At 42.4% G+C, this 24,481-nt stretch overlaps 1 protein-coding gene across 1 annotated transcript in view; it reads left to right on the top strand.

The window, feature by feature from the left end:
• The window catches only part of Ush2a (usherin), a 706,426-nt gene that overhangs the window by 327,073 nt on the left and 354,872 nt on the right, over nt 1–24,481 (top strand). The window contains exons 30-31 of the mRNA XM_052737975.1: nt 5,108–5,221; nt 7,311–7,472. Coding sequence (XP_052593935.1) covers nt 5,108–5,221; nt 7,311–7,472 — 276 coding nt within the window. The remainder of the gene's footprint in view (nt 1–5,107; nt 5,222–7,310; nt 7,473–24,481) is intronic.

Below are 24,481 nucleotides of genomic sequence, written 5' to 3' on the forward strand. Positions count from 1 at the left end.
CTTGGAGTTAGGAAAGAAATGCACTCCAACCTAGAAAAGGGTAGCACATTTTTTAAAAGTGTGATTTAGAAATCATGCAAACTTTCCACCAGGGATCCAAAGTTGGCAAACTCCCAAAATTCAGCTCTCTTCCCCTCTCTGTTTTTCCTCCCTGTTCTCCATTTTGGAGCTTCCATTCTTGGTAGTTATTATTGTCTTACCTGCTTGAAACAGGAAGCATGTGTGCTTTGATAAATGGGCTGAGGAGTGATCTACTTTCTCCTCACCGTCCTTTAAGGTCTCCAAACTTTTCTAGGAAATATAATACAATTTGGTAAACCTCTCTGGCAAAGCATAAAGCTGGAGAAAGTATTTTGCTGAGAGGTTAAAAATGACTATCCTTCTTTTTTTTTTTCTTTGATTAAATAGGCCTCCTGTAAGCCTGGAGTAGAGTGTGCGTCTTCTAAATTCTCATGCCTGCACACTCTAAGGAGACTTTACTGCTGTGTGATGAGGCCCTTAAGTAAAGAGGAGGCTTAATGTAGGAATCTCATGACCCCTGTATGTTCTGCTTAGCTTTAATTGTCAACTGGACTCAGCTTAGAGTCATCTGAAAGGAAAGCCTTGATGGAGAAATTGCCTGAATTGGTTTGGCCTGTAAGCATATCTGATGTGGACTATCTTAGTTGCTAATTGATGTGGGAGGATCCAGCCCACTGTGGGCAGCACCATGCCCTGGGCAGGGGCAGAGTGGTGGCAGTGGTGGTGCTGGCTGTGTAAGAAGCTAGGTAATCTTGAGTCTGCCTACCCATCATGCAGCTTGCTTTCTTCATGGTTTCTGCTCTGAGTTCCTGCCCTGACAGTCGTCAGTGACAGACTGTGACCTGTAAGTTGAAATAAATCATTCTCCCCTGACAAACTTTTGGTCACCGTCTTTGTCACAGCAACAGGATGGAACTGGAACAACATATATGCAAAGAGACTTATAGAATGAAAATAAGCTAAGCTTAGCAAAACACTAACGCTCACTCTGTGGTCAGGTTTCATGGGATCCTCCCTGACTATGTGAACCTTTCCTGAAAAGCTGATAGAATGTCTGAAGTTCCACCACAGTACTTCAGTTATGATCTGAGGAGACAGTATCTCAATATATCCTTGTATAAGTTCAAGCATCTGCAGTTCCCCGTGATGATGGTACCTTAATTCCTAAAAGATATTCCCATGAAGGGTTTTATATCACCAACCAGGATGCAATCTTATGTCTTCTCTGAGTCAATGTCCCTATGTCTCCACTAATGATGTCCATCTGTGAGAGACCGCTTTTGTCACATGTTACATGATTTATGTGATGCATATGTTGCTTTGTATCCCAGTGTACCTTGCTCATGTTGGCAATATAAGTTTCATTCTCTGGGGCCTGACCCACTCCCTATTGGTTTGGTAGTATACCAATTCATCCATGTAAGTTATCCCCTATAGACACTCAGAGTAGAGTTGCACTTCCCAACAGGAAGGATGAGTCAAAAATGCGGTAAAGCTAGAAATATTTTATGATGATGTTTTCATTTTGAGACTAGAATTTGCATATGGTAATAGAGGTACTAAGAAGTGGGGAACCGGGAGCTGGGGAGATGGAGAAGTGGCTCAGCGGGTAAAGAGCTGCTCACCACATGAGTCTGAGGACCTGAGTTCAGATCTCTAGCACTCAGGTAAATGTCAGGCGGGTGTAGCAGCCCACCTGTGTGTGATCTCAGTGGTCAGGATGTGGGAATGAGATCTTGAAGGGCAACCCTGTTAACTAGACTAGCTGAGTCAGCAAGCTACAGTTCAAGTAAGAGACCCTGTTTCCATAGATTAGGTTAAAAATGATCGACTAAACTGCCTCACATCAACTTCTGGCTTCCACACACACTCACACACCATGCACAAACATGTGAACATGCATAAACTATCATGTACTCTATAAACTATGAAAACCTAGGGCTGGAAAGATGGATCAGTGGTTAAGACCATACACAGCTCTTGCTTAGTTCAGTTCCCAGAACCCATGGTGGGTGTGGCTCACAACAGCCTACAACTCTATCCTCAAAGGATCAGACCCCTTCATCTGGCCTCCACAGGCACCTGCACACTTGTGAACATATCCCTGTGCAGAAATGTATGCGGAAACATAATTTAAAAGAAACATGAACCTTTGAGAAATAAGGAAATTAAGACTTAGAGGTGTAGTTCTGTGAAACAGCAGTTGCATGGTATGCTTACATCCCGAGTCCCACCCCAAGCACAGCAAAGAAAAAGAAATGGACAAATGTATCCGTGTTATGAATGGATTGAAGCAGATTGAGTGGGACATGCCCATGGGATGCCACGTGAGGATGCTCACCCTGCAGCGTCAGAACACTGGGGTGATGAGAAGTTTTCAGATTCAGAGGCTCTCTCCAGGATGAGGCCTGATAGACCAGTAAGGTCAAAAAAAAAAAGAAAGAAAGAAAGAAAGAAAAAGAGACATGAAGAGCCAGTCCATTACAACAGCAGGCCCTTAAAGGACTCTGGGAATATTCAGAGTGAATCAAGGAAAGAGACAAGCTGTCCGAAGTTAAACAGCTCAGGGCACTCCAGTGGCACCAGGGCCACAGAGGGAGCCCATGACCAATAAGTGCAGGAGTGACTAAAGCTGGCTTGCTTGGTTTAGGATTTAAGAGACAATGATTTATCTTTGAAAGACTAAACTCCTTCAGAGGTAACGGAGGCAGGAGGTGAGCTGCAGCCATAGCGTGAGAAAACGATCTGCACTAGCATTGTCTGTGCAGATAGCTGTGTGTGTGCTGGAGGCGCTACGTGCCTGGAGTGCTAAATCGTGATGGTAAATGTGTGAGGTAAATACCACACTGTCCCACCACACACAACACTCTTAGGGCCTCTTCTTCAAGACAGAGATTATTATCCATGTAGATTTGTGAAGACGAAGGCACAGAAGTCTGAGCAGCTCTCTCAGGCCCATGCAGTTCATCAGGCTTCATGCCCAGGCACTCCGACCTGAGCAGCCCTCTGGCTCCTTGCTACGTGATATGGATGAATGTAAGATTGTGTTGGCATGGATGGATTGAGAAGCAACTTCATAAAAATACAGAACTCAGAACAGGGATCATAGATACTGAGATATGCAAGAGGAAATGGCAGTCCCAATGGCGGGATTGGGAGACAGAGGGAAAGTAGAGGCTCGCTACAGAGTAGTTTCAAAATTAGGAAGACCCCAACATGTAATACAGTGTGTGTGTGTGTGTGCGTGTGTGTGTGTGTGTGTGTGCACGCGTGCGTGTGTGTGCGTGTGTGTGTGTGCGTGTGTGTGTGTGTGTGTGCACGCGTGCGTGTGTGTGCGTGTGTGCGTGTGTGCGTGTGTGTGTGTGTGTGCACGCGTGCGTGTGTGTGCGTGTGTGCGTGCGTGTGCATGCGTGCGTGTGTGTGTGTGTGTGTGTGTGTGTGTGTGTGTGTGTGTGCATGCGCGCTCTCTAGCTTGCTGCCTTTGGCCACAGACTGTGAAGAGGGTGCCAGGTGGTTGGGTACTTTGCAGTAGACGCACTGTAGGGAGTTACCTGTGTAGCCACTGAGGTGAAGACGGAAGGAGAGCACTAAGGATCATGGGTAAGGATGAGAGGTGAGAGCAAACCACAGCTTACTGTCTTTGCTCATCCCTTCTTTTCATTCTTCCCAGTCACTAAATCCTCTGTGGGGAGGATGGACACAGATGCACATCTGTTGACATTTGTACTTGACTCAGGCTGAGGACGTAACTCAGCAGTGGCACATGTTTGTAATCCCGAGCTGGGGAGGCTGAGACGGGAGGTGGGAAGTGGTTTGAAGGTCCTTGGCCAGGTAGTCCAACCTAATTGGCAAGTTCAGGTAAATGAGAAACATTTTTTCAAAAATCTAGGTGAGAACAGCTAAGACCTCTGACCTTCACAAGCACACATACGTGTGCACACACATACACAAACACACATGCACACACATATACACAAATACACATGCACACAAACCACATGCACACATGTACACACACATGCACATACACACACATGAATGTATAAATACAAATAATAAAGTGCTTAAAGGGTGAAATCTCTCACCAGTATTGCTACCTTGAGACAGTAATGTGTTCTCTGGGTTACCGAAGGCTTAATCAATGAGGGACATAAAGAGTGGACTATCTTTTTTGCAAGAATGATAACAGTCTACCGTTCTGATCAAAGCTTGTTCAGTGGGAGAAAACCAGAGAAAATGCTTACATTATGTGTCTGAAACTTCTTTAATTTATAGGACTCACCTATGCATTAAAGAGTTTCTCTTTGGTTATGGACATCAGTAGGCAAAAAATGTTTCCATGTCTGGGTACTTTCAATTGCTGAACAAATCTTACATGTCTCCCGTGAAGCCTGGTTAATTCAATACCTCCCTATGTGATGCTTCCATTTGAGACAGGTGTCTTAATTAAATAAACTAATAATTTCACAAGTAGAAGTACAAAAGCATAATTATCCAATTTGCTAATTGTTCCATTGTGTGAATTTGCATACTTCTTGCTTACCATACAAACAGTTTGTCTCGGTGTATCCTACCAAGGAAATAATGGAGCCCCTCTTGGGAGGAGCATTTTCTAAAGTGTGTTCACAAACACTGCACGAGGGCTCCTTAGTTAAAATGTTTGAAAAATGTCAGGTTCAAGCAAATTGAATGGTTAGTATTTCTGTGGGAGGTCCAGGCCCTGTAATGAAGTCCTACACATTATACAAGTATGGGCGCTCTGCATCATGAGCATCAAATACTGTCTTAGTGCTGTCATGGCAGAGTGGGTGTCGTGCTTTTGTTCATGAACCCTCTTCTATACTCAGCAAATGTTTTCTCACTGGGTACGTGAGAAAGCAAATGAAAGCTATGGATTGTGGTTTTGCACCTCTCTGTCACTGTATCTATCTGTGTCCTGTTCTTTTTCTCTGAGTTTCTCTCACTCTTCACACACACACACACACACACACACACACACACACACACACACACACGTGCTCACAGGGAGTTCTTTGTAGACACTACAGCAAACTTACAAATCTTTTGTGTCCCCCTTTTATCCTAGGCATACTGACAGGACTGCGTCCCTTCCAGAGCTATGCCGTAACTCTGACTGCTTGTTCTCAGGCGGGCTGTACTGAGAGCTCACATGCTTTGAGCATCTCTACTCCACAAGAAGGTAAAGTAATTTCAAAGGTCTTGACTTCCACATTTCAGTCATGAATAATAAAATAGGAGAAGAGCTAAATGCTGCGAGGCCATTTGCTGGAAAACCCCGACCTAATTTGATGACAAAGTGCATTGCCAGGCCATAATTGCTCCCATTTTTTGGGGGGGTGCGAAAATGAATCAAACTCCATAGCCTTTAATGACATGCATCTTTAATAGCTGTAATGCAGATTAATGGGCTTTTTAATTGCTGTTACATTGTTCATGCAAGAGCCTTGTCATTAATATGAAGCATCTGAAAGATTAATGAAAGCTTCCTCATTTTACTATGGCTCAGAAGTAAATCTAGAGACAGTCTGACTAAAAAGAATTGATTGTATGGCACAGTATGAAATTGAGAATCAAACGGTTGATTTCCATGGTCTCTTTTAACTGCTAAACACCAGCATGGGCAACAATGATTCCAGGAGGGCAGAGCTTCCAGATGCCAGTTGAGGCACGATCCATCACTTGTGCCTTCTTCCTACGTGAGGCTCACTTCTGTTGTACCTGGGATGTGCAAATGGTTGGTCTAAATTAATGTTTCAGAAAACATACATTAGGATGGCAGTGGGGAAGAGAAAAACATTCCGGGACTCCAAACACATCTCTTTAGGAAATACCAGCTCTCAGAATGCTAAAAGGGTGGTCACTTTGTATTTCTTTCTCCTGTGAGCTGCCTAGTAGGAAAGTTATTTAGATTTGAAAGCCTGGTCTTTACAGCAAAAGTCAGTCAACAACACATGCTTGCTTGGCCTGGCTATCTCTCTCTCTCTCTCTCTCTCTCTCTCTCTCTCTCTCTCTCTCTCTCTCTCTCTCTCTCTCTCTCCTTCCTTCCCTCCTTCTCTCCCTTTCTCCCTTTCTCTATCTTTCTCCCTCCATCTCTCTCTCCCTCCCTCCCTCTCTTTCTCTCTTTCTTCTCCCCCTCCCTCCCTCTCTTTCCCTCTCTCTCTTCCTCCCTCCCAGTATACATGCTTCCCTAAAACCTCCTTTGTGCCCCTTTCACCTTCTACATCTTTTTGCAAACACCATTTGCATAGGAAATATGTTAAAAAGAGAACCACAGAGAGAGAGAGAGAAGGCAGGCAGAAGCCAATATGATGACATGGTGATGAGATACAGGATTTTGTAAAATCCCTCTTGAGACCCTTGATTCTCTATTTTATACCTGCTATGGACCAGAGCCCACTCCCTCATCTGGGTCGCCAGTGAAACATCATCATCCTTTCTCAACACCATCCCAATCTAATCTACTGAAATGGCGTTGTTTCTCTCAGTGTGAGCTTGGGTCTTCTGGGGCACACCATTATCATCCTGGTTTGGACTCATTTCCGCCAACCTTCATCTAGGAACGCTCATGTTGCTTCTTCTCCACCCTCTTGTCTAGACTTTGCCTGGTACCCCTCACAACCATTTTACCAAACAATTGTCCGCTCATCTGCCTCAGTCCCCTTGTCATTATGTGTATAATCCCAAATCTCTTTTCCAAGGAGCCATGTCTAATATACAGAATGATATTTCTGTTTCTGGTTAGTTTTAGTTTTGCTCTGTTTTTTCTGTGATTTCAATTTATTCGCTAGTGTGAAAATAGGCTTTTTTCAACAACTACTGTGTAGTTTCAGTATACAATTGATTTAAATGTCCATGTTCTGGCCATTCCTGTAGGTGGAGAGTTTTTAGAACATCCCAGTTAGGAAACATTCACCGTGTTGCTCATTTCAAATCCTGTGCTCTGCCAGGCCAGCACACATTGTTTCATCTGCTTTAACAGGTTCAGCCCCACGAGGACATGATGGGTTAACAATACTTTTGATGAAGTAACACAAACGTCAGTCAAGGGAACTAGAGTAAGGACTCCCCATCTATCACAGATGCAAATTCTCAGGAATTCAGGACAGTTATTTAGCGCTGTTCCTAAAGCAATTACTGACAAGCTGCCTGCGAGTCAGAAACACCTCCATGCATGGGACTACAGTTTTAGCCCATGATTTATTGGTTTGGGTCTGAAAAGTTTTACTTAGAAAAGTAAACTAAAATTAGACTATTTTATTTTCCCACAGCACCCCAAGAAGTTCAGACACCAGTGGCCTCGTCCCTTCCCAACTCCTTGTCATTATCCTGGAGTCCACCCAAACAAGCAAATGGGATTATTACTCAGTACTCCTTATTCGTGGATGGGAGGCTGGTCTACACAGGCAAGGGACAGAACTACACAGTCACAGGTGGGCCTTCTGTTATGACCAGGTAATAGATTCATAAATGTGTTTTCTAGATGACCACTGCATAAATTTATCTGAATCGGGTGAGTGATTTTTGCCTCTTTGAGACATCAAGGTGTAGTTGGAAATTTCTCTGGTCCCACCTGGCCCCACGGTCCTGCAGCTGCTTGTAAAATAATCACTCAAAGGTTAATATTAATTACCAACTGTTTGGCCTATGGCAGGCTTTTGGCTAGCTAGCTTTAATCTTAGATTAACCCATTTCTATTCATCTATATTTTGCCGCGTGGCCGTGGCTTTACCTGCGTCCCATTACATGTTGCTCCTTGGACAGCAGTTTGGTGTCTCTTCCCACTCTCCTTTCTCCTCTCATGATCTCTCTTGGATTTTCCCAACTGGCTCCATCCTGCCCTGCCATAGGCCAACACAGCTTTATTTACTAACCAATGGGAACAGCATATATTCACAGTGTACAGAAAGACATTCCACAGCATCAAGGGAACCTTGGGACTCTACTAGCCCAGACCTTTCTGGATGCCACAGACCATGTGTTTGAAGCCAACTGTCAGTGTAGCCCCCATGCACATGGGCTCTGTGAGCTGACTAAACCGGTGACATCCTTAAAGAGCCCCATGGTCACATGACTAACTGTTTGAAATCTGCCTGCATGAGAAATAATTGAAGATGCAGAAAGATGACTCAGTGTGGTACAAATATTAAACCATTTGAGAAGGAACGCATAGGTCCAGATTACACGACACCTAAGCAAAATGAAATTGTCAAAAGATCTCTAAATGTTAGTGCCATCTGGTATTTGCGGTGTTTTTTGGCCACATGGTATTTGCTCATGCTGGTTATGTGTTTCTATTGTTGCATGTGCTGTGCCAGACTCCCCGGGACACAGAATTACTTACATGTTGATTGATTTGAAAACTGAGTCCTAGAGATACTAAGGCTTTGCGAAAGGTTATAACGAGTTAGAGTCAAAGATAGAATTAATTATTCAAGGGTTCACTCATTCACATGAATGCCGGGTACTAAGATGACAAAGCGAACCAGCATGTGCCTCCTTTCCTGCTGACCCTGGCTTCCTGGGACACATTCAGAGAGCAGCGCAAGGCACTGCTGGGCGGTTGTAGTCTCCTTTATGTGTTTGTCTCCTTTTTATTCTGAGACCATAAAGTGGACAAGAACTAGGACCTCTGTATTTCATTCAGGATTAGATGGACATCTGTGATGTTTGTTCCACAAGGTAGATGTTGTGCCCACTTTACAGGGAAGGAAACTGAAATATGACTGGATCAAAGTTGCACAGGCTGTGAGCCACAGACATTGGTACTGACCTAAGCATTCTAGCTAGTTGAAGACTATGGGCTTACATGATATCTTCTCTGAAACTTAATCCCTGAATCTACAACATGAGCATGATGGGGAATCTCCACTGTCAGCTTGACTGGATTTAGAATCGCCTAGGCAACACAGCACTAGGTGTATCTGTGAAGGCTTGAGGAAAGATTTAACTGAGAGAGGAAAAACAAACATGAATGTAGGTATGTGTGTTCCATAGGCGGACACCCCAGACTCAATAAAAAACAAGAGAGGAAAAAGCCAGATGAACGCCTGCCTTCCTCTCTGTTTTCTGATGTCAGCACAAGCTGCCTGACATTTCTTCTTCCACGCCTCCCCTGCAGTGGTGACCAGTGCACCCCGTGCTTCCATGCCTCCCCTGCAGTGGTGACCTGTCCACCCCATGCTTCCACGCCTACCCTGCGGTGGTGACCTGTCCACCCCGTACTTCCACCCCCAGCAATGATCCAAGATACACCCTTTCTTCCTTAAGACTCTTTTGTCAAGAATTCTGTCCCGGAATGAGAAAAGGAACTAATACAGTGGGAATAATGACATTTGAACATTTTGAAGGAAGTAGACAGTAGAAAACACAGAACACGTTGTTTCTTCTTGTAGAGCAAAGTTGTAATTATTAGCCAGATCTTTGCCTATAGTCTTTGGAAAGCTCAAGCAGAGGGATTGAAATTCAAGGCCAGTATCTTATGTGGTAAGTTTGAGGCCTCCCTGGGCTATATGTCTGGAGGCCCTGTCTCAAAAAGACTTATAAGAAAAAATAAAAGGCACAATTATCATTTCCTTTAAGATACAGAGTTCATAGTACAAACTAAATAAAGGAATATTCATAAAGTTGAGTTGATGATGGTGCTGGAGAGATGGCTTAGCAGTTAAAAGCACTGGCTGCTCTCGAAGAGGACCTAGTTCAGTTCTCTCAGCACCCACACGCTGCTTACAATAATCTATGACTCAAAATCCAAGGTACCTTCTTCCTCAGGCACCAGGTACGCACATGGTATACACATATGCAACTCACATGCATAAAATAATGATAAATAAATCATTTTTAAAAGATTGAACTGATGACATTATTTCAATTGGCATATATAGACAACAGAAAATGTTTCATAAATGATAATTATTAAAACACACCAGAGAATTTTATACATGTATTAATGCACAGGGCACTCTTTTAAGAGCAAAATATACTGTTGCTCATAAAGGGAAACCAAACATTCTGTCCCTAAGAGTCATTCCCTGAAGGAACCCTTCTCTTGATTCCGGAGCTACCAAATACCTTTATAGCCCCCTCAATGGTTTTTAAAAAGTTTTTGTAGGCTTTTTCCCCCTATTATCTTGGATAATTACTTTTTCTCCTCCTAAATTGTAAGAGCAAGAGGATATGAGCGTGTCTGTTTTATTCATTACTGCGTGTCCAAAACCTAGTGCAGACTGGGTAACAACTCAGCAGTGCTAGAGGAATGAGGGAGTAGTTGCCTGACTCTTGGGAATAAAGTGGATGGGAAGGACTGTGGTTCGGTTGGTTAAAGTGCTTGCCTGATGAGCTGACGATGGTTCTGGGCTCAATTCCCAGCACCACTTCAACCAGAAATTCTGGTACGCACCTGAAATTCTTACAAGCAGGGGATAGAAGCACGGGGGTCAGACATTCAAGGTCAGCTGAGTTTGAGGCTAAACTAGACGGCAAGTGGTCCCATTGCAAATGAAAAAAGAAGAGGAGGAAGTATGAAGGTGGAGCTAATGGAGAGTAGATACACAGGGCTAGGAAATAAAAGGAGGGGGGTGTTCAGCCAGACATCACATGTTTAAGATTCATGTGCAACAGCATGGATTGGTTCACTACGGAGAGGAGCCATGCCTTGTGCTAAAGGTCAGACTAGAAGATGAATCTGATTCTTCTAATTTTTTTAACATTTATTTTTCGTTAGTTCTTTGAGAATTTCATACCTGTCTTAACCATGTTCATTCCCCTCTCCCTTCTCTTCCTGATGCATCCACTCTTCCTTACCACTCAAATCTGTGAATCCCACTCTCTGTCTCTTTCGTAAACCTTCAAAACCGATTTTTGCTATTCAAATGTTCTTGGATGTGTGGTCTTCTATTGGAATGTGGTCAGCTAACCAGAGCACACTCTCTTAGAGAAAACTGTCTCTTGCTGTCCCAGAAGCTATCAGATGCCAATAACTATTTGGCTTGGGGTAGGGTAGTATGTCCAGCTCCCCTCTCTATGATATGATTCTGTCTGGCTTGGGCTTGCACAGGCCTTGTGCATGCTGTGAAATCGCTGTGGGTTCATGTGTGCACAGTCTCTTCTGTGTCCAGAAGATGATGTTTTCTTGTAGGCATCCACCACCTCTGGCTATTATGTTATTTCTCTCCTTTCTTCCAAAATAATTCCTGAGCCTTGGGAGGAGGGGTGAAGTATATATGTCCCATTAGGGCTGAACATTATACAGTCTCTTATTTTCTGTACTGTGGCCAGCTATAGGTCACTCTGTGTATCACCATCTGCAGATAGTGGCTTCTCGGGTGCAGTATGAGAGATGCACTGATCTGTGGGTACAATGATAGGTCATTAGAAGTTGGTTGAATGCTATGTCCATATAGCAGGTCTGTAGTGAAAGGTTCCCCTAGGGCCTGTGACCTGTCTTGCCATAGGTTCTTCACCTGATAATGCTGTCAGGAATGAGTTTCATCTTACAGAGGAGCACACTTTTGGCTGCATACAAAAAGCACACCTCAGGATCAACAATAGCCCCTACCTTAGGGTACCAGGTTGGAAGAGTATTCAAAAAAATGGAACCAAGAAGCAAACATCACCAATAGCTGACAAAATTTCTCCAACCAAAACCAAAAACAGCCGGGCGGTGGTGGCGCACACCTTTAATCCCAGCACTCGGGAGGCAGAGGCAGGCGGATCTTTGTGAGTTCGAGGCCAGCCTGGTCTACAGAGCGAGATCCAGGAAAAGCACAAAGCTACACAGAGAAACCCTGTCTCAAAAAAACAAAACAAAAACAAGCAAGCAACACCAACAAAAGAGTTTCCGAAGACATGAGGAAGGACACTCATATTCCTCTAATCTTATAGTTAGCAAAACTGAGGCATAGCCAGACCAAGAAAGTCAGTAATTGGATAAACCAAATTAAATGTGGGTCTACATGGTACTAAAGTACATGCCTGGCGTGTGAGGCTGTCAGAAGAGGGTGTTGGATCCCCTGGAACTGGAGTTACAGATGGTTTCAAGCCATCATGTAGGTGCTGAGAATTGAACCCAGGTCCTTTGAAAGAGCAACCAGCACTCTTACCCACCGAGCCAGCTGCCTTTCACTGTTTCAGAGTATTTTAATGACACACTTCATCTAGGATATTTATATGAGCACATACAAGCATATAAACACGTGTTGTGATAAATACTACACGTAAATATTGATCTGCTATGTTTTAAAAGGGGAAAAGTGAATCAAAGGTCATTAACTTTTTTGACAATTTTATACTTCTATACAATATATTATGCTTGCTCATCCTCCCCCCTGCTGCCTAGCTGACGTCCTTCTTCCTCTTCTCCCATTTTTATGTCTCTCCTTTGGCTTTTACTTTTGCAAACTTGTTGGTCTACATTGTCACTTGACTGCCCAAGAATTTATCAGCAGTGAGTATCATTTTCAAATTTTTGACATTTTTACTAACAAAAAATAATCGATATTTATTTTCATTTGTAACTTTTGGTTCCACCAACTGCATTTCTGAATGATTATTAGACATTTGTGCTTTACTTCAAAATATCCAATTACTCTTGAGGAGCAGAAACTTTAATGGGGCAAGGAACAAATTGGAAATTTCGTCAAGAACAATGGTTCATGATGTTTTCTTGTCCAGGGTCAATGGCACTTTAAACTCCTTTGCTCTTAACTGTTTAAAAACTCCATTTATAACACTATGTAATGCCCCTTCCGAAAAACTGTTCAAAGTGCCACCATTTGCCCCTCCCACCTCTCCTTGTCTGTGACTTCTCTTACAGTCTTCAGGTGAACAGAAGCCCGCCCACAGTGCATAGGGGAGGGGCCTAGCTGGCAAGCGGGATGGAGGTTGAAGCAGGACACTTCAGCCAGTAGCCGCTTGCCCTCTGGGTGCTCTGAATTTTTTTCTTCTCCTTCTTAAATATGAAGCATTAAAAGTCAGATGCCTTGCTGCCTCCTTGGGTCAGTGCAAACTATATTTAAAAATGCGCACAGTTCGAATTTTTGCCTTGCATAGGCCATAAGCTTGTAGTACACTGGGTCAGTTCTGACAGTGAAGAATGAGTCCAGTTAGGGAACCTCCCGAAGGCTGTTGATGTTTGCTATAATAAATAGCACACACTTTAAGTCAAACTTTTTCATTCCATATTCAAAGGTAATGGATTTTTCGTAACCATAGTAACCTTGGTGTATTTCTGGATAAATACATGAGGTATATACATTCTAGTTTTATTTTTGAATATAAACTACCACATTATGTATTACTAATAATATGAAAAATAGGATGTAGGTTAGTGTAATGACAGCTTGAACTAGTATGCATTTTTCTTCTGCAAAAAATAAATATTTATCAAAAGTAAGGGTTCAATTAATTTTCCCCCCAGTTTTGTGGTATTCTGGTGGTGCCATTTATCTTTCCTGCAAGATATCCATTAATCTCTTATTTCTGTCCCATGACAGATTTTTTTTAAAGAATTTTGAGTTAAAAGCAGTTGTGTTTTTAAAACTTCTGATTAAAAGCATTATCAAAAGATTGAAGAACCATTGCTGATAATGCTAGCAGGGCTGTAGTGAGCCACTTAGATGTGTGTGTGTGTGTGTGTGTGTGTGTGTGTGTGTGTGTGTGTGTGTGTGTGTGTGTGTGTGTGTGTTGTGTCGTACATCCATGACTAGGTGAAAATAGAAGCCACTGTGAGAGTATTCAGCATCCTGGGACTGCTTAAGTTAAGGCTGGATAGCATACTGATGGATGATGACCATCCAAGCGGTAGCCAACCAGATCATTCTCATTGTAGAGGGGCACCCTACCAGAAACAGGCAATCTTTAAGAAGTTCATAGGAATGTTTCAGAGAAGCCCACAGAGCTTTGAAGGACAGGAGCAGCATGGTGGTGGAAGTCGGAAGGATGTTCAGCAAACTAGCCAAAAAGTTGCTGAGAGTCATGCTACCCTGGATGCAGGGAGAATGAAACTTCAAAACAGTTCTTCTGACACCTGAGGTGGTTTGGCGTTGAGATGACCTGAGCTATTGTTGTTGATGATTTCTAGACTGCCGATGGGGAAATGGCAAGGAGGATTTTTTTTTAAACAGGTAAAGATACCTGATATCAGTGATAACGTGTGTGCTTGCTCAGCCCCATGTCATAGATACTTCTACTGTGATAAAACACCATGGCCAAGACAACTTTTGGAAGAGTTTGTTTTGGCTTACAGTGCCAGAGGGAGAAGAATCCATGATGATCGGGACAGCATGGCAGTAGATAGTGGGCATGGTGGCTGGAGCAGGATGCTCTGACAGCTCACATCTTGAATGTCAAGCACCAAGTAATGGGAACAACCAGAAATGGCTCTCAAAGCCCACCTCCAGTGCCGTACTTCTCCAGGAGGCCACATCTCCCAAGCCACTCAAAACAGCAATGCCAACTGGGGACCAAGTCTTTAAATACATGAGCCTATAGGGGGTATTTCCGTCCAAACACCCACAGGCCTGTCATCTAACGGGTCTGTGTCAGTTGTATGGTTTAATATGAAGGTGGCATCTTCCCAGGACCTAGGATTCTCTGAATAAGGTGGATGCAGTGAACCATGGGTTAAAGTAATGTAAAAGTGTGTAGTGTGCAGGGGTGGAGGCAAGACCTTGAAAATGTTGGAGAGATGGAGGAAAGCTAAGAGAGGAGGAAGAAAAAGGAATGTTGGGTGAAATTCTGATAACATTGGGTAGTTAAGTATTTATATCTTTAACCTACTAAATGTACTACAACTTTCCTTTGGTCTTATTTGTCAAGGTCAAACAGTACCACATATAAAATTCACCAAACACTTCAGTCTTACTATAAGAAATTTATTGAAGATGTAGCTGTATTTTTGTGACACAATAAAAAACAAATTTAAAGGTTAGTTACCTCTAGCCAAGTGTTAGAAGGAACCTTATTAATACTCTACAAATTTGAGCAACATTATATAGATTCGTGCTGTTGGTTTACAATAGATACTTTGTAGCAAAGTAAAACTTTCTAGTAGTTTCTTTAGGCTGGCCTTGAACTCATCATGTAGCTGAGAATGACCTAAGACTTCTACTATCCCTGTTTCTACCTCCCCTGGGCTGGTATTAGAGTTGTATGCCACCATGCACTCCTTATTCATTACTGGAGATTGAACCAGGACCTCATGCATACCAAGCAAATTCTCTAGTGTCTGAGTTGAATCCCCAGCCCCAGTTTTATAGTTTTGAATACAGCAGTGCAAAAGCACTCCTTGCACATATTACTGGTAGGAATGCTGCTCAGAGACTTGGGCCTTAAACCCCAAACCTGAATGTTAGTAACGCAGAGCATGTGTAGATGGTTGGATAAGACCATAATAGCGTCCATAAGTCACAGGGTACCGTCTCTTATGCCATGGACTATGGCATTCCATTATACAAAGTTGAAAGAAAATTTGAGGATACATGGAAGGAAAAAAGGCTGTGAAAAGCATCTGGAGCCTTCACTGGTCACCTTGTAAAACGATTGACTCTGTGAACAAAGGCTCCACAGTGTTTCTCAGGAGGTAGCTAGATACCTTGGCAGCTTGGGTTAATGGTTTCTTCTCAAGAGTCACGTTTATTGAGTGGCACAGTGTTGCTTGAGTTTTCCTGCCTGGCCCACAATCAGGACAAATCTCTGTCACCCGCCAGTCCCACAGCCTCTCAGACCCGACCAAGTAAACACAGAGACTTATATTGGTTACAAACTGTATGGCCGTGGCAGGCTTCTTGCTAACTGTTCTTACAGCTTAAATTAATCCATTTCTATTAATCTATACCTTGCCACGTGGCTTGTGGCTTACCGGTACTTCACATCTTCCTTGTCCTGATGGCGGCTGGCAGTGTCTCTCTCACCCAGCTTCCTGTTCTCTCAATTCTCCTCTCTGTTAGTCCCACCTATACTTCCTGCCTGGCCACTGACCAATCAGTGATTTATTCATTGACCAATCAGCAACACATTTGGCATACAGACCATCCCACAGCAGCACAGGATCAAAAGAAATGAAGTAGCATGTATGGAATGCTTCACTCTCCCTCATGCTTAGCTGTAAACACTAACTGAAGAGCCATCCTTCCAAGGAAGTGCTTCATTGTACAGTGTACTGACGTGGGAGGAAATAAAATGTATGTATTTATATTTTAAGATCTGCTCTCTTATTCACACATGATATGATGACTTGAATTTTTTTTCTTCTAAGTGCTATGAAAGGATTCTTGTGCAGGGACTTTAGAGGCGACTTGGGGGTGACATCAACTTACATGAGCGGTGGAGTTCAATGCGGGGCTGGTGATACAAGGTGACCTGTTGAGACCTTGACAAATAAAGCCTGATGATTATTTTAATTTGTTATTTTAACTCTTGAAGTATCTTACAGAAAAGTGTGTATTAAGAATACAACTTGATGAATATTCTCAACTGATTGTAATGTGTGCAACGACTTCCCAAATCAATCAACACCTTAGAACCCCCAGTTTTGTATAGTAGGTATTATCTGTCAACAGCATAGATTGGTTGTGTGCTAAATGTGAGTAGATCAAGTATAACTTGATTTTTTCCTCACTGACCAGTTTTGAAAGTCAGGTGGAGAATAAATCAGCACATAGTCTTTTTTATTGTACCCACAGATCAGTACCTTCTGACCCCAGGCAGTTGCTAAGAGAGTAACGTTCCTGAAGTCTACTGGAATTTGTAAACTGAGACATCCACATTTTCCCTTTCTAGTCTGATCTAGAAATTAGCCCGAGTGATGTTTCAGCTGTGCACTCAGCACATAGCACAGGAAGTCACCAACCTGTGCACAGCCACAGAGGATCCAAACCCACCACTCCGAGTGTTCAGTGATGGAACGTTACAACCATAGGCTTACAAGGCTGAAGCCAAAAGTGTAATGGAGAACCGCGGTGAAGAAACATTTGAACATACAGGATGTATTAAGTGTGCCTTTCAGTGAATTATAGATGTGTATGCATGTGTGTATATGGATGAATGCATGTGGTGTAAATATTTACATATGCAGAGATATCCTCCCAAGCATGAAAAATTTTATCCTAGCAACGGGATTCTAACACTTGCTTTTTCTTTTTCTCCCTCCCTCCCTCCCTCCCTCCCTCCCTCCCTCCCTCCCTCCCTCCTTTCTTCCCTTTCTTCCTTCTTTCCTTCCTGTTTTTGTTTTTATTTGTGTGTGTGTGTGTGTGCAGTGGTGCACATGTATGCACAGATCTATATGCCTGTAGAGGTCCCTACCAGTTATCTTGCCTCAATTGTTCTCCGCCTTTAAGTTTTTGAGGCGGAGTCTCTGATTTATAGCTCCTTGTCTGGGCTAGGCCAGCTGGCCAGTGAGCGTCGGGGATCCTTCTGTCTCTCTCCTCATTGCTCTGTAGTCATAGACACATAGCACCTACCTCTTTTGGGTGGATTCTGGGGATCCAAACTCAGGTCCTCAGGCATGTGTGTCAGCCATTTTACTAATACTCCAGTTCCCCCACCCCAACCTGTTTCTTCTCTTGAGGAAGTCATTTCATGTTTTAAATTCTCTTCTCTTGGAGTCTAAAATTATATTTTGTTGTTTGGCATTTTCCATTTTAATGTGCTCGATAAAGTTGGTATAAAAGACATTTTAGAAATCTGATGGCATACATGGATTAATATTTACCTTCTGGTTCTCCCTAATCTTTCCTCTGATATTGAGTCATACCGATAGCTTCACTCGTTTCCTTTTGACAGTATCAGAATTATACCCTGTACGTCTAGCACTGTCTGCCGCTGTCAAAATGTTAAACACACATCGCTTACCTCCATTCCCACATTTCCCTTAGATTCACGAGTTCTTCAGTCATTGTACACACACATTTGCCATGTGAATGTATTCTTCTGTATAAACCAATTTTAAACGGTGTATCTTTGTTCAAAACATAAATTTAAGGACATTTTATACAATCATTGTGTTATTACTCATTTCCATAATCTGTAGTATCTACCATCTAGGACGTAGTTGGCATCTCACAAACTTTTATTGGATTGAGTTAAAATGAATCAATTTGAAAAAAAATCACTGGGAATCAGTAAATTAATATTTTGAAGTAAATAAATACTGATGCATAATTCAGAAGTAATTAATATGCTAAACTTGGTAAATGGCTTTAATGAGGTAGGCTGTTCATGTAGCTTCCTAGAAATTTTCATTTAATCACCCAATAAGTAGCAAAAATATTTATTTTAACTGCTTGTGGTAGTTTGCTAGGCTGCTGTGAAAGAGTGCCACAAGCTGTGTGCCTTCCAGAAGGTTATGTCCCAATTCTGGAGAGCAATGTTAGAGATCTAGGCATCAGCAGCACCTGTTGCCTCTGATGTCTTCTGATGTCTATATGGAGACTGCCCCAGCCTCCATCCTGGTTTCCAGTGACTTGCTGGCCATCTTTGGAGCTTATTGGTTTGTAAGGATGTCACCACGAGATGAATCTCGACCTCAGCAGTCACAACTCTTCATCTAGTGATGGGACTTTATGAGATTTTTTTTCCCCCATCCCTGTTGGCGTTCTAACTGATGTTGTCAATATGCAGGTCTTGTTTCACTGACCATATTGTTGAGATGTTAAGGGTACATCTTCCCTGTCATATGGAGAAAACACCATCTCACAGTAGACTCCCTGATCCCCTGGCTCTTATCTTTTTGCCATTTTTCCACTACATTCCCTAGGCCTTGGGTGCAGGGCTCTTATTTTTCTTTGAACCCAAGTCTCTCTGTCTTTGAGATCCTTTCTTTCCTTCCTTTCCATGCTTCTTCCAGGTATACAGTTTTCAGGGTTGTCAAGGTGTCACCTCTCTTGTGCCATCATGATAGCAATGCATTCAGATGAAAGCTATCAAATATAGACTTGTGTAACTGTGTTCCTCAGGTCGGAGCCCAAGGGCTTGAGCTTTGCTGAAGTAACTTTGTAAACCCATCAGTGGGTGGCTCTTTGCTGTATGCTGTCCCTCATCTCCAGTAGGCCTCTGAGTTTGTGTATGCTGTCCCTCATCTCCAGTAGGCCTCTGAGCTTGTGTATGCTGTCCCTCATCTCCAATGGGCCTCTGTGCTAGTGTATGCTGTCCCTCATCTCCAGGAGGCCTCTGTGCTTCTGTATGCTGTCCCTCATCTCCAGTGGGCCTCTGTGCTAGTGTATGCTGTCCCTAATCTCCAGTAGGCCTCTGTGTTTCTGTATGCTGTCCCTCATCTCCAGTAGGCCTCTGAGCTTGTGTATGCTGTCCCTCATCTCCAGTAGGCCTCTGAGCTTGCCCTTAATCTCTACTTCTCTAATTCATTTTTTCTCCCTTTTACTGTGATCTCTGCATCTACCATTACATGACATTCTCCCTTCCTATAAACATAGCAACCGTATTGGATTTATGGCCCTACCCTGATCTCCTATGACCTCCACTTAACTTGATTATGTTTTATAACTTGATTAAGTCAACTGACTTAACCCCTTGATTTTGACTTAACTTGATTAAGCTGAGGTCATACTAAACCTCAAAGACTCTATTTCCATATAAGAACACATCAACACATGTACAGGAGTGTAGGAATTGAACATATCCTTTTACAAGACAAAGATTTAATCCAGGCTGCCTGGATTGGATCTAAACTTTACCAGTCTTTACTAGAATGTGGGTTTTCCACATTCTAGTTCCTCCTGATTCAAATCAACATGGAGGCCATGTAATTCAGGATCCTCCTTGGATCCTAGAACATTCGTTTCCATGTATTTGTGATGCTTTCACCAACCTAGTTTCCTTGTCGATGGTCAATCTCTGATATGATCTCTTTTTTCCACAAATGTTGGTTTCTCTCATAGCCTTTGAACACTCCATGATGTCTCTGTACAATCCCCATTCATACTAATCTTCAGCTAAGATATTTTTCTTCTAGCCATGAACACCTCTCTAAATACATATTGGACACTTGATCAAAATTGAATTTATTTTATTAGCCATACCTTAACATTTTGTTTTTCTTCCTGAGTTTTGTCTGAGGAAACAGCAATACTATTTATTCTTTTGTTAGAAACAAAAATCTGAATGTAATATTGGATCACTTCTCCTTCACCCCTCTCATTTGATCTTAAAATTCATATTCCTTATGTTACCTTATAGCACATATTTCCTTGTCTACTTTCCTGGCCTTAAATCATTTGCCTACCTTCATTTATTTCTACAATGTTATACCAGCATTTTCTGTTTGTTTGTTCTTGGAAAGACAAGTATTTCCCCATTCCTAAGCCTTTGACTTTCCTGTTTCCTCTGACTGGAATTTAGGTTCCTTGGCTCTTCACAGGGCTGAATCATTGTCTTTAGACAGTCTCCAATAATATAAACATCTGTGTATACATGTATGCACACTCAAGTCTGTAATTGCAGGAACATGAGAGAACAGTGTTTCTTGCTCACTTAGCAACTCTGATTGTACATAGAACTTGTTAAATAGATGTTCCTTCCTCCATAGCCATCCAAGGACCTAGGTAGATACTGTGTCTACCATATTTAACATATGACTCCTAAGTTTTCTCTAAAATTACCCCCCTTGGTAGAGCAGATGTGGAAAGACCATTGTTGAAGAATTTTATGGACCAGACCTAGAAGTGAATAGGTGATTTCTGGTCATCACATTCCAGCAATTAGAACTCAATCTCATGGCCATCTTAACTGTAGGGGAAATTCAGTAATAATTTAAGCATTACCTATTTATGATCTCACATAGCAAAGAGCCAGAAGTTTGGATCCATAAAGTTGGTTCCTAAATCAGGAGCCACAAAATCAAGCAGTTGGAGAGTTTGAGCCTGCTGGGAAAGACTCATTTAGGTTCTGAATTCATGTTCCTATAGAGGTAGGGCTGAGGTCTTGATTCCTGGTTTCAGACAAGACTGTTCTCAACTCTAGAGGCCACTACCAGGTCATTTCACAGAATCCCCTCCATCTTTGTGGTGGAGAACTTTCATTGTGTTAAATCCCCCTGATGTTCAAATTCTTCTCCCAGCAGCTGAAGAATGCTGCAGTAGTCTTCCAGTTTCATTCTGCACGGCTTCAATTGAGCAGGGTCTACTGACTGTAGCATATTATTACAACTGTTCTGCTTTACTATTGGTTACTATTAATCTTGTACCAATCTTGATTGTTATAGGTGTGTGTGTGTGTGTGTGTGTGTGTGTGTGTGTGTGTGTGTGTGTGTGTGTATGTGTAGGGAAAAAACAGAGCTCATATATGGTGTAGTGTTTTCTTTGTTTTAAAAAATCCACAGGGAACAGCACTCTCTTGCAGTGTATTCCTGTGAATACAAGGAGACTACAAATTCTTATCTAAAGGGCCCATCATTAGACCGTACCCACCAGGATAATCTCAGTTTTGTACATTAGATACCAGTTTGCTGGAACCTCATCAAATCCATTATTTCTGTCTACACTGAAAGGGAAGGAATTGCATGAAGATGAGTGTTCACTGGATTCCCCCTCAGGATCCTTTTTACCACAGAGTATTGCAGGAGCATGTCTTGTTTCCTGATAGAAGGGTAAGAATGGAAACTACTTCAGGATTTAGTTTGGGAATTAAATATGATAACAAATTTAATTGTGATGACATGGACATGGTGTTTGCCACTCACTGGTGAAAATTGAGAATGATTCCCAACCACGTAGTTCTGGTTTTAAAATGATAAAAATTACTACTGTGATAAAGATTCTTAATGCAAAATCCCCTTCGAGTTTGTATCTAAACTGCCTGTTCAATTCAATCTACAAAATATCTGTTGAGCATCTTTATGTATTAAGGTTCAAAGTTCAGGATGACTGAAACAGTGGAATTGTCTCTCACAGCTTTTCTATGGAAACGCTTAGAAACAGATAGAAACCCAAGTAGAATACCACTCAGCATGAGGAAACTTGCAGAAAATGAGAACAAAGAAAGATGATACACATTGAGGAGTTGCAGGCCCAAGCCAGGGCAGGACATACAGCACGCACAGCGTTATAATGCTCATTTCGTGAGAACCAAACAGGACCTGTTGTAATATGCTGAGGCTTGGGCAGCAGTGAGAAGAAAGGAGGGAGTCCAAGGGCCAAAGGTGCTAGGATAAATTGAGATAAGTTTTATACTTTGTTGTGAGCCAATGGAGAAGGATTTTCAGGAAGTAAAATAGCATGAACTTGGGCTGAGGAGGTGGCTCAGTGGTTAAGAGCATGCACTGGGTCCCAGGAGACTCAGATCAGTTCCCAGCACCCATGTCAGGCAGCTCACAAATGCCTGCCACCCCAGCTTCAGGGGACCTGACACCCTTTTCTGGTCACTACAGGTATCGGTGCATACCCATACACAGATAGATACATATACACATAATTCAAATAAAATCTTTTTTAAAAGCGGCATGTGATCACCAATGTTTTAGGAAGTAAAAACATCAAAACATAAGATTATTCCCCAAGAGTGGAGGCTGGACCACATCACTATCATTCCCATCCCCTGAGCAGAAGGGCAGACTGGTTTGAACTTCAAATGCAAGAAGCTAATTGGACCCAACAATGCAGATGGCTGCGGGATGGGAAAAAGAAAGAAAGGCATTATAGTCATTTGTTAACAGCTCCATCGTATTATGTGTCTGTGAGTCGACCAGTGTAACATCCAATCTTCTTATTGTAAAATCCTTTTAAATAGTGTTTAAACATATTCTGATGACACAAGCTGCTGAGGTATTTGCCCTTGGTGGGGATTTCCATTAACCTTGTTGTAGATACTGTATGTTTTGGGGACGTTGATTACGGGAAAGCATGGTGACATCACTGTAAACCACAGCTGGTTAAGCTTAGAGCCTTTGTCATTCTATCCGATTTGGGAAACTCAGCAAACCATAGGAGAACGCCCCGATTAACAGAGCTTGTGCTTCAGATTATCAGGGTGCCCTTTCTTTAACGGTGTGGACAGAGGGAGAGGAAAACCCTAATGCTGTAAATGATACAGAGAAATGCCCAGCATCCAGACAGCGGGGCTCTTAGGGGAGATCAGTTGTACTGTAGAAACTCAAAGGCTAGAGACAGGTTCAATTCAAATGGTTTGGTCTGGTTTTGTCTGTCAAAGTTTTCATTGTTTCGAGAGATCTGGTAGGAATCCTTTGGTTACCTAATGGGTAAGATTCTCTCAATATTTTCTATAAATTCTCTTTAAAATAATATCCCTGTGCCACAGAAGCAAAAAGTTAATGCCCAATGAAAACTGGGGTTCCTCTGCTAGTCAGATGGTGGGTGATAAAGCCCCAAGGAAAGCTTGTTTACTTTAGTCAGAGGGCCGGTACTGAGCTTGTCATTTACACTGTGTTTGATTTTGTCCATAACAGAGTGGAACGCTTCAGAGCAGCCCTGCTCAGTTATTCCTGCTTTTACAAAGCTTATTTGTTTGCTCGTTAGTCTACTGGCTTGACTTTCTTAGATGGAAGGCCTAGAGATCCAGCTCTCTCATTTACAGCCTTCTGTAGCAGCATTCACTCTCTCCTGTGACTTGTAGACTTTCTCCACGGACTGAGAAATACAGTCATCAGAAACTGTGACTCTGTGTCCTGATGACTGGAAATCCACCCCAACTCACCCTGATTGAAAAATACTCTGGTCTGTCTGTGATCCTGCACCCAACTTTAACACCAAAGGGACAGGGTCTGCTTGCTTTAAAAAAAAATGTAAAGAAAGAAATATACAATTGGAGAAATTACAATGACTGAGGGCCCAACACCGAATGTCACCTGTTACTGCTTGAAAATCTGGTTCATGTTAAACTTTCAATTGTTAAAATTCTGCCACTAATAGAGCTGGCCTTCGCCAACCCAGCTCTGTATTTTCCAGCTTTCTGGTTTGATAAACACATGTCCCAGGAAATCATCACACTCTGTGTTCTTCTTCCTGAGAACTTCCCTGAGATGTAAAGTGATATCATCAATTTGATATTTTATCATTTCATTTCCTGCCACTTTTGAAATTCTCAAATCTTTTCAGTCCACGGCTTCTTCCTCTCTTAAGATTCAATCAGTTTGTGCTGAAGGAAGGCCATTAATTTCTATACATAGAAGAAAATCTTCAAATTACCTTGCAAAGCACTTTGCGGAAAAGTACAGACCCTCTCAATAGTTGTATATCAAGGTGTTTGTGTGCAGACAGCCTCAGGAGGACTGTGGAAGGGTGTAATTGTTGGTGGGCTACTTGCTGGACAGGAAATGGGTAATTGGAAAAGAAGTAGGGGGAGCTTTAATTTGCATGTAAGGAAATTTGCAGCTTTTAAATGATGTCTGCTGCATATCTGTTACTGTGTTAGTCGTTTACGTGCAATTTAAACATAAGGTAGTTCCCCCCTAACACACTGGTACTGTCAGAAAGGG

Source organism: Peromyscus californicus, unplaced genomic scaffold, assembly GCF_007827085.1.
Source record: "Peromyscus californicus insignis strain IS unplaced genomic scaffold, ASM782708v3 Scaffold_14__1_contigs__length_90479793_seg_2, whole genome shotgun sequence".
In the NCBI taxonomy this organism is placed as follows: Eukaryota; Metazoa; Chordata; class Mammalia; order Rodentia; family Cricetidae; genus Peromyscus; species Peromyscus californicus.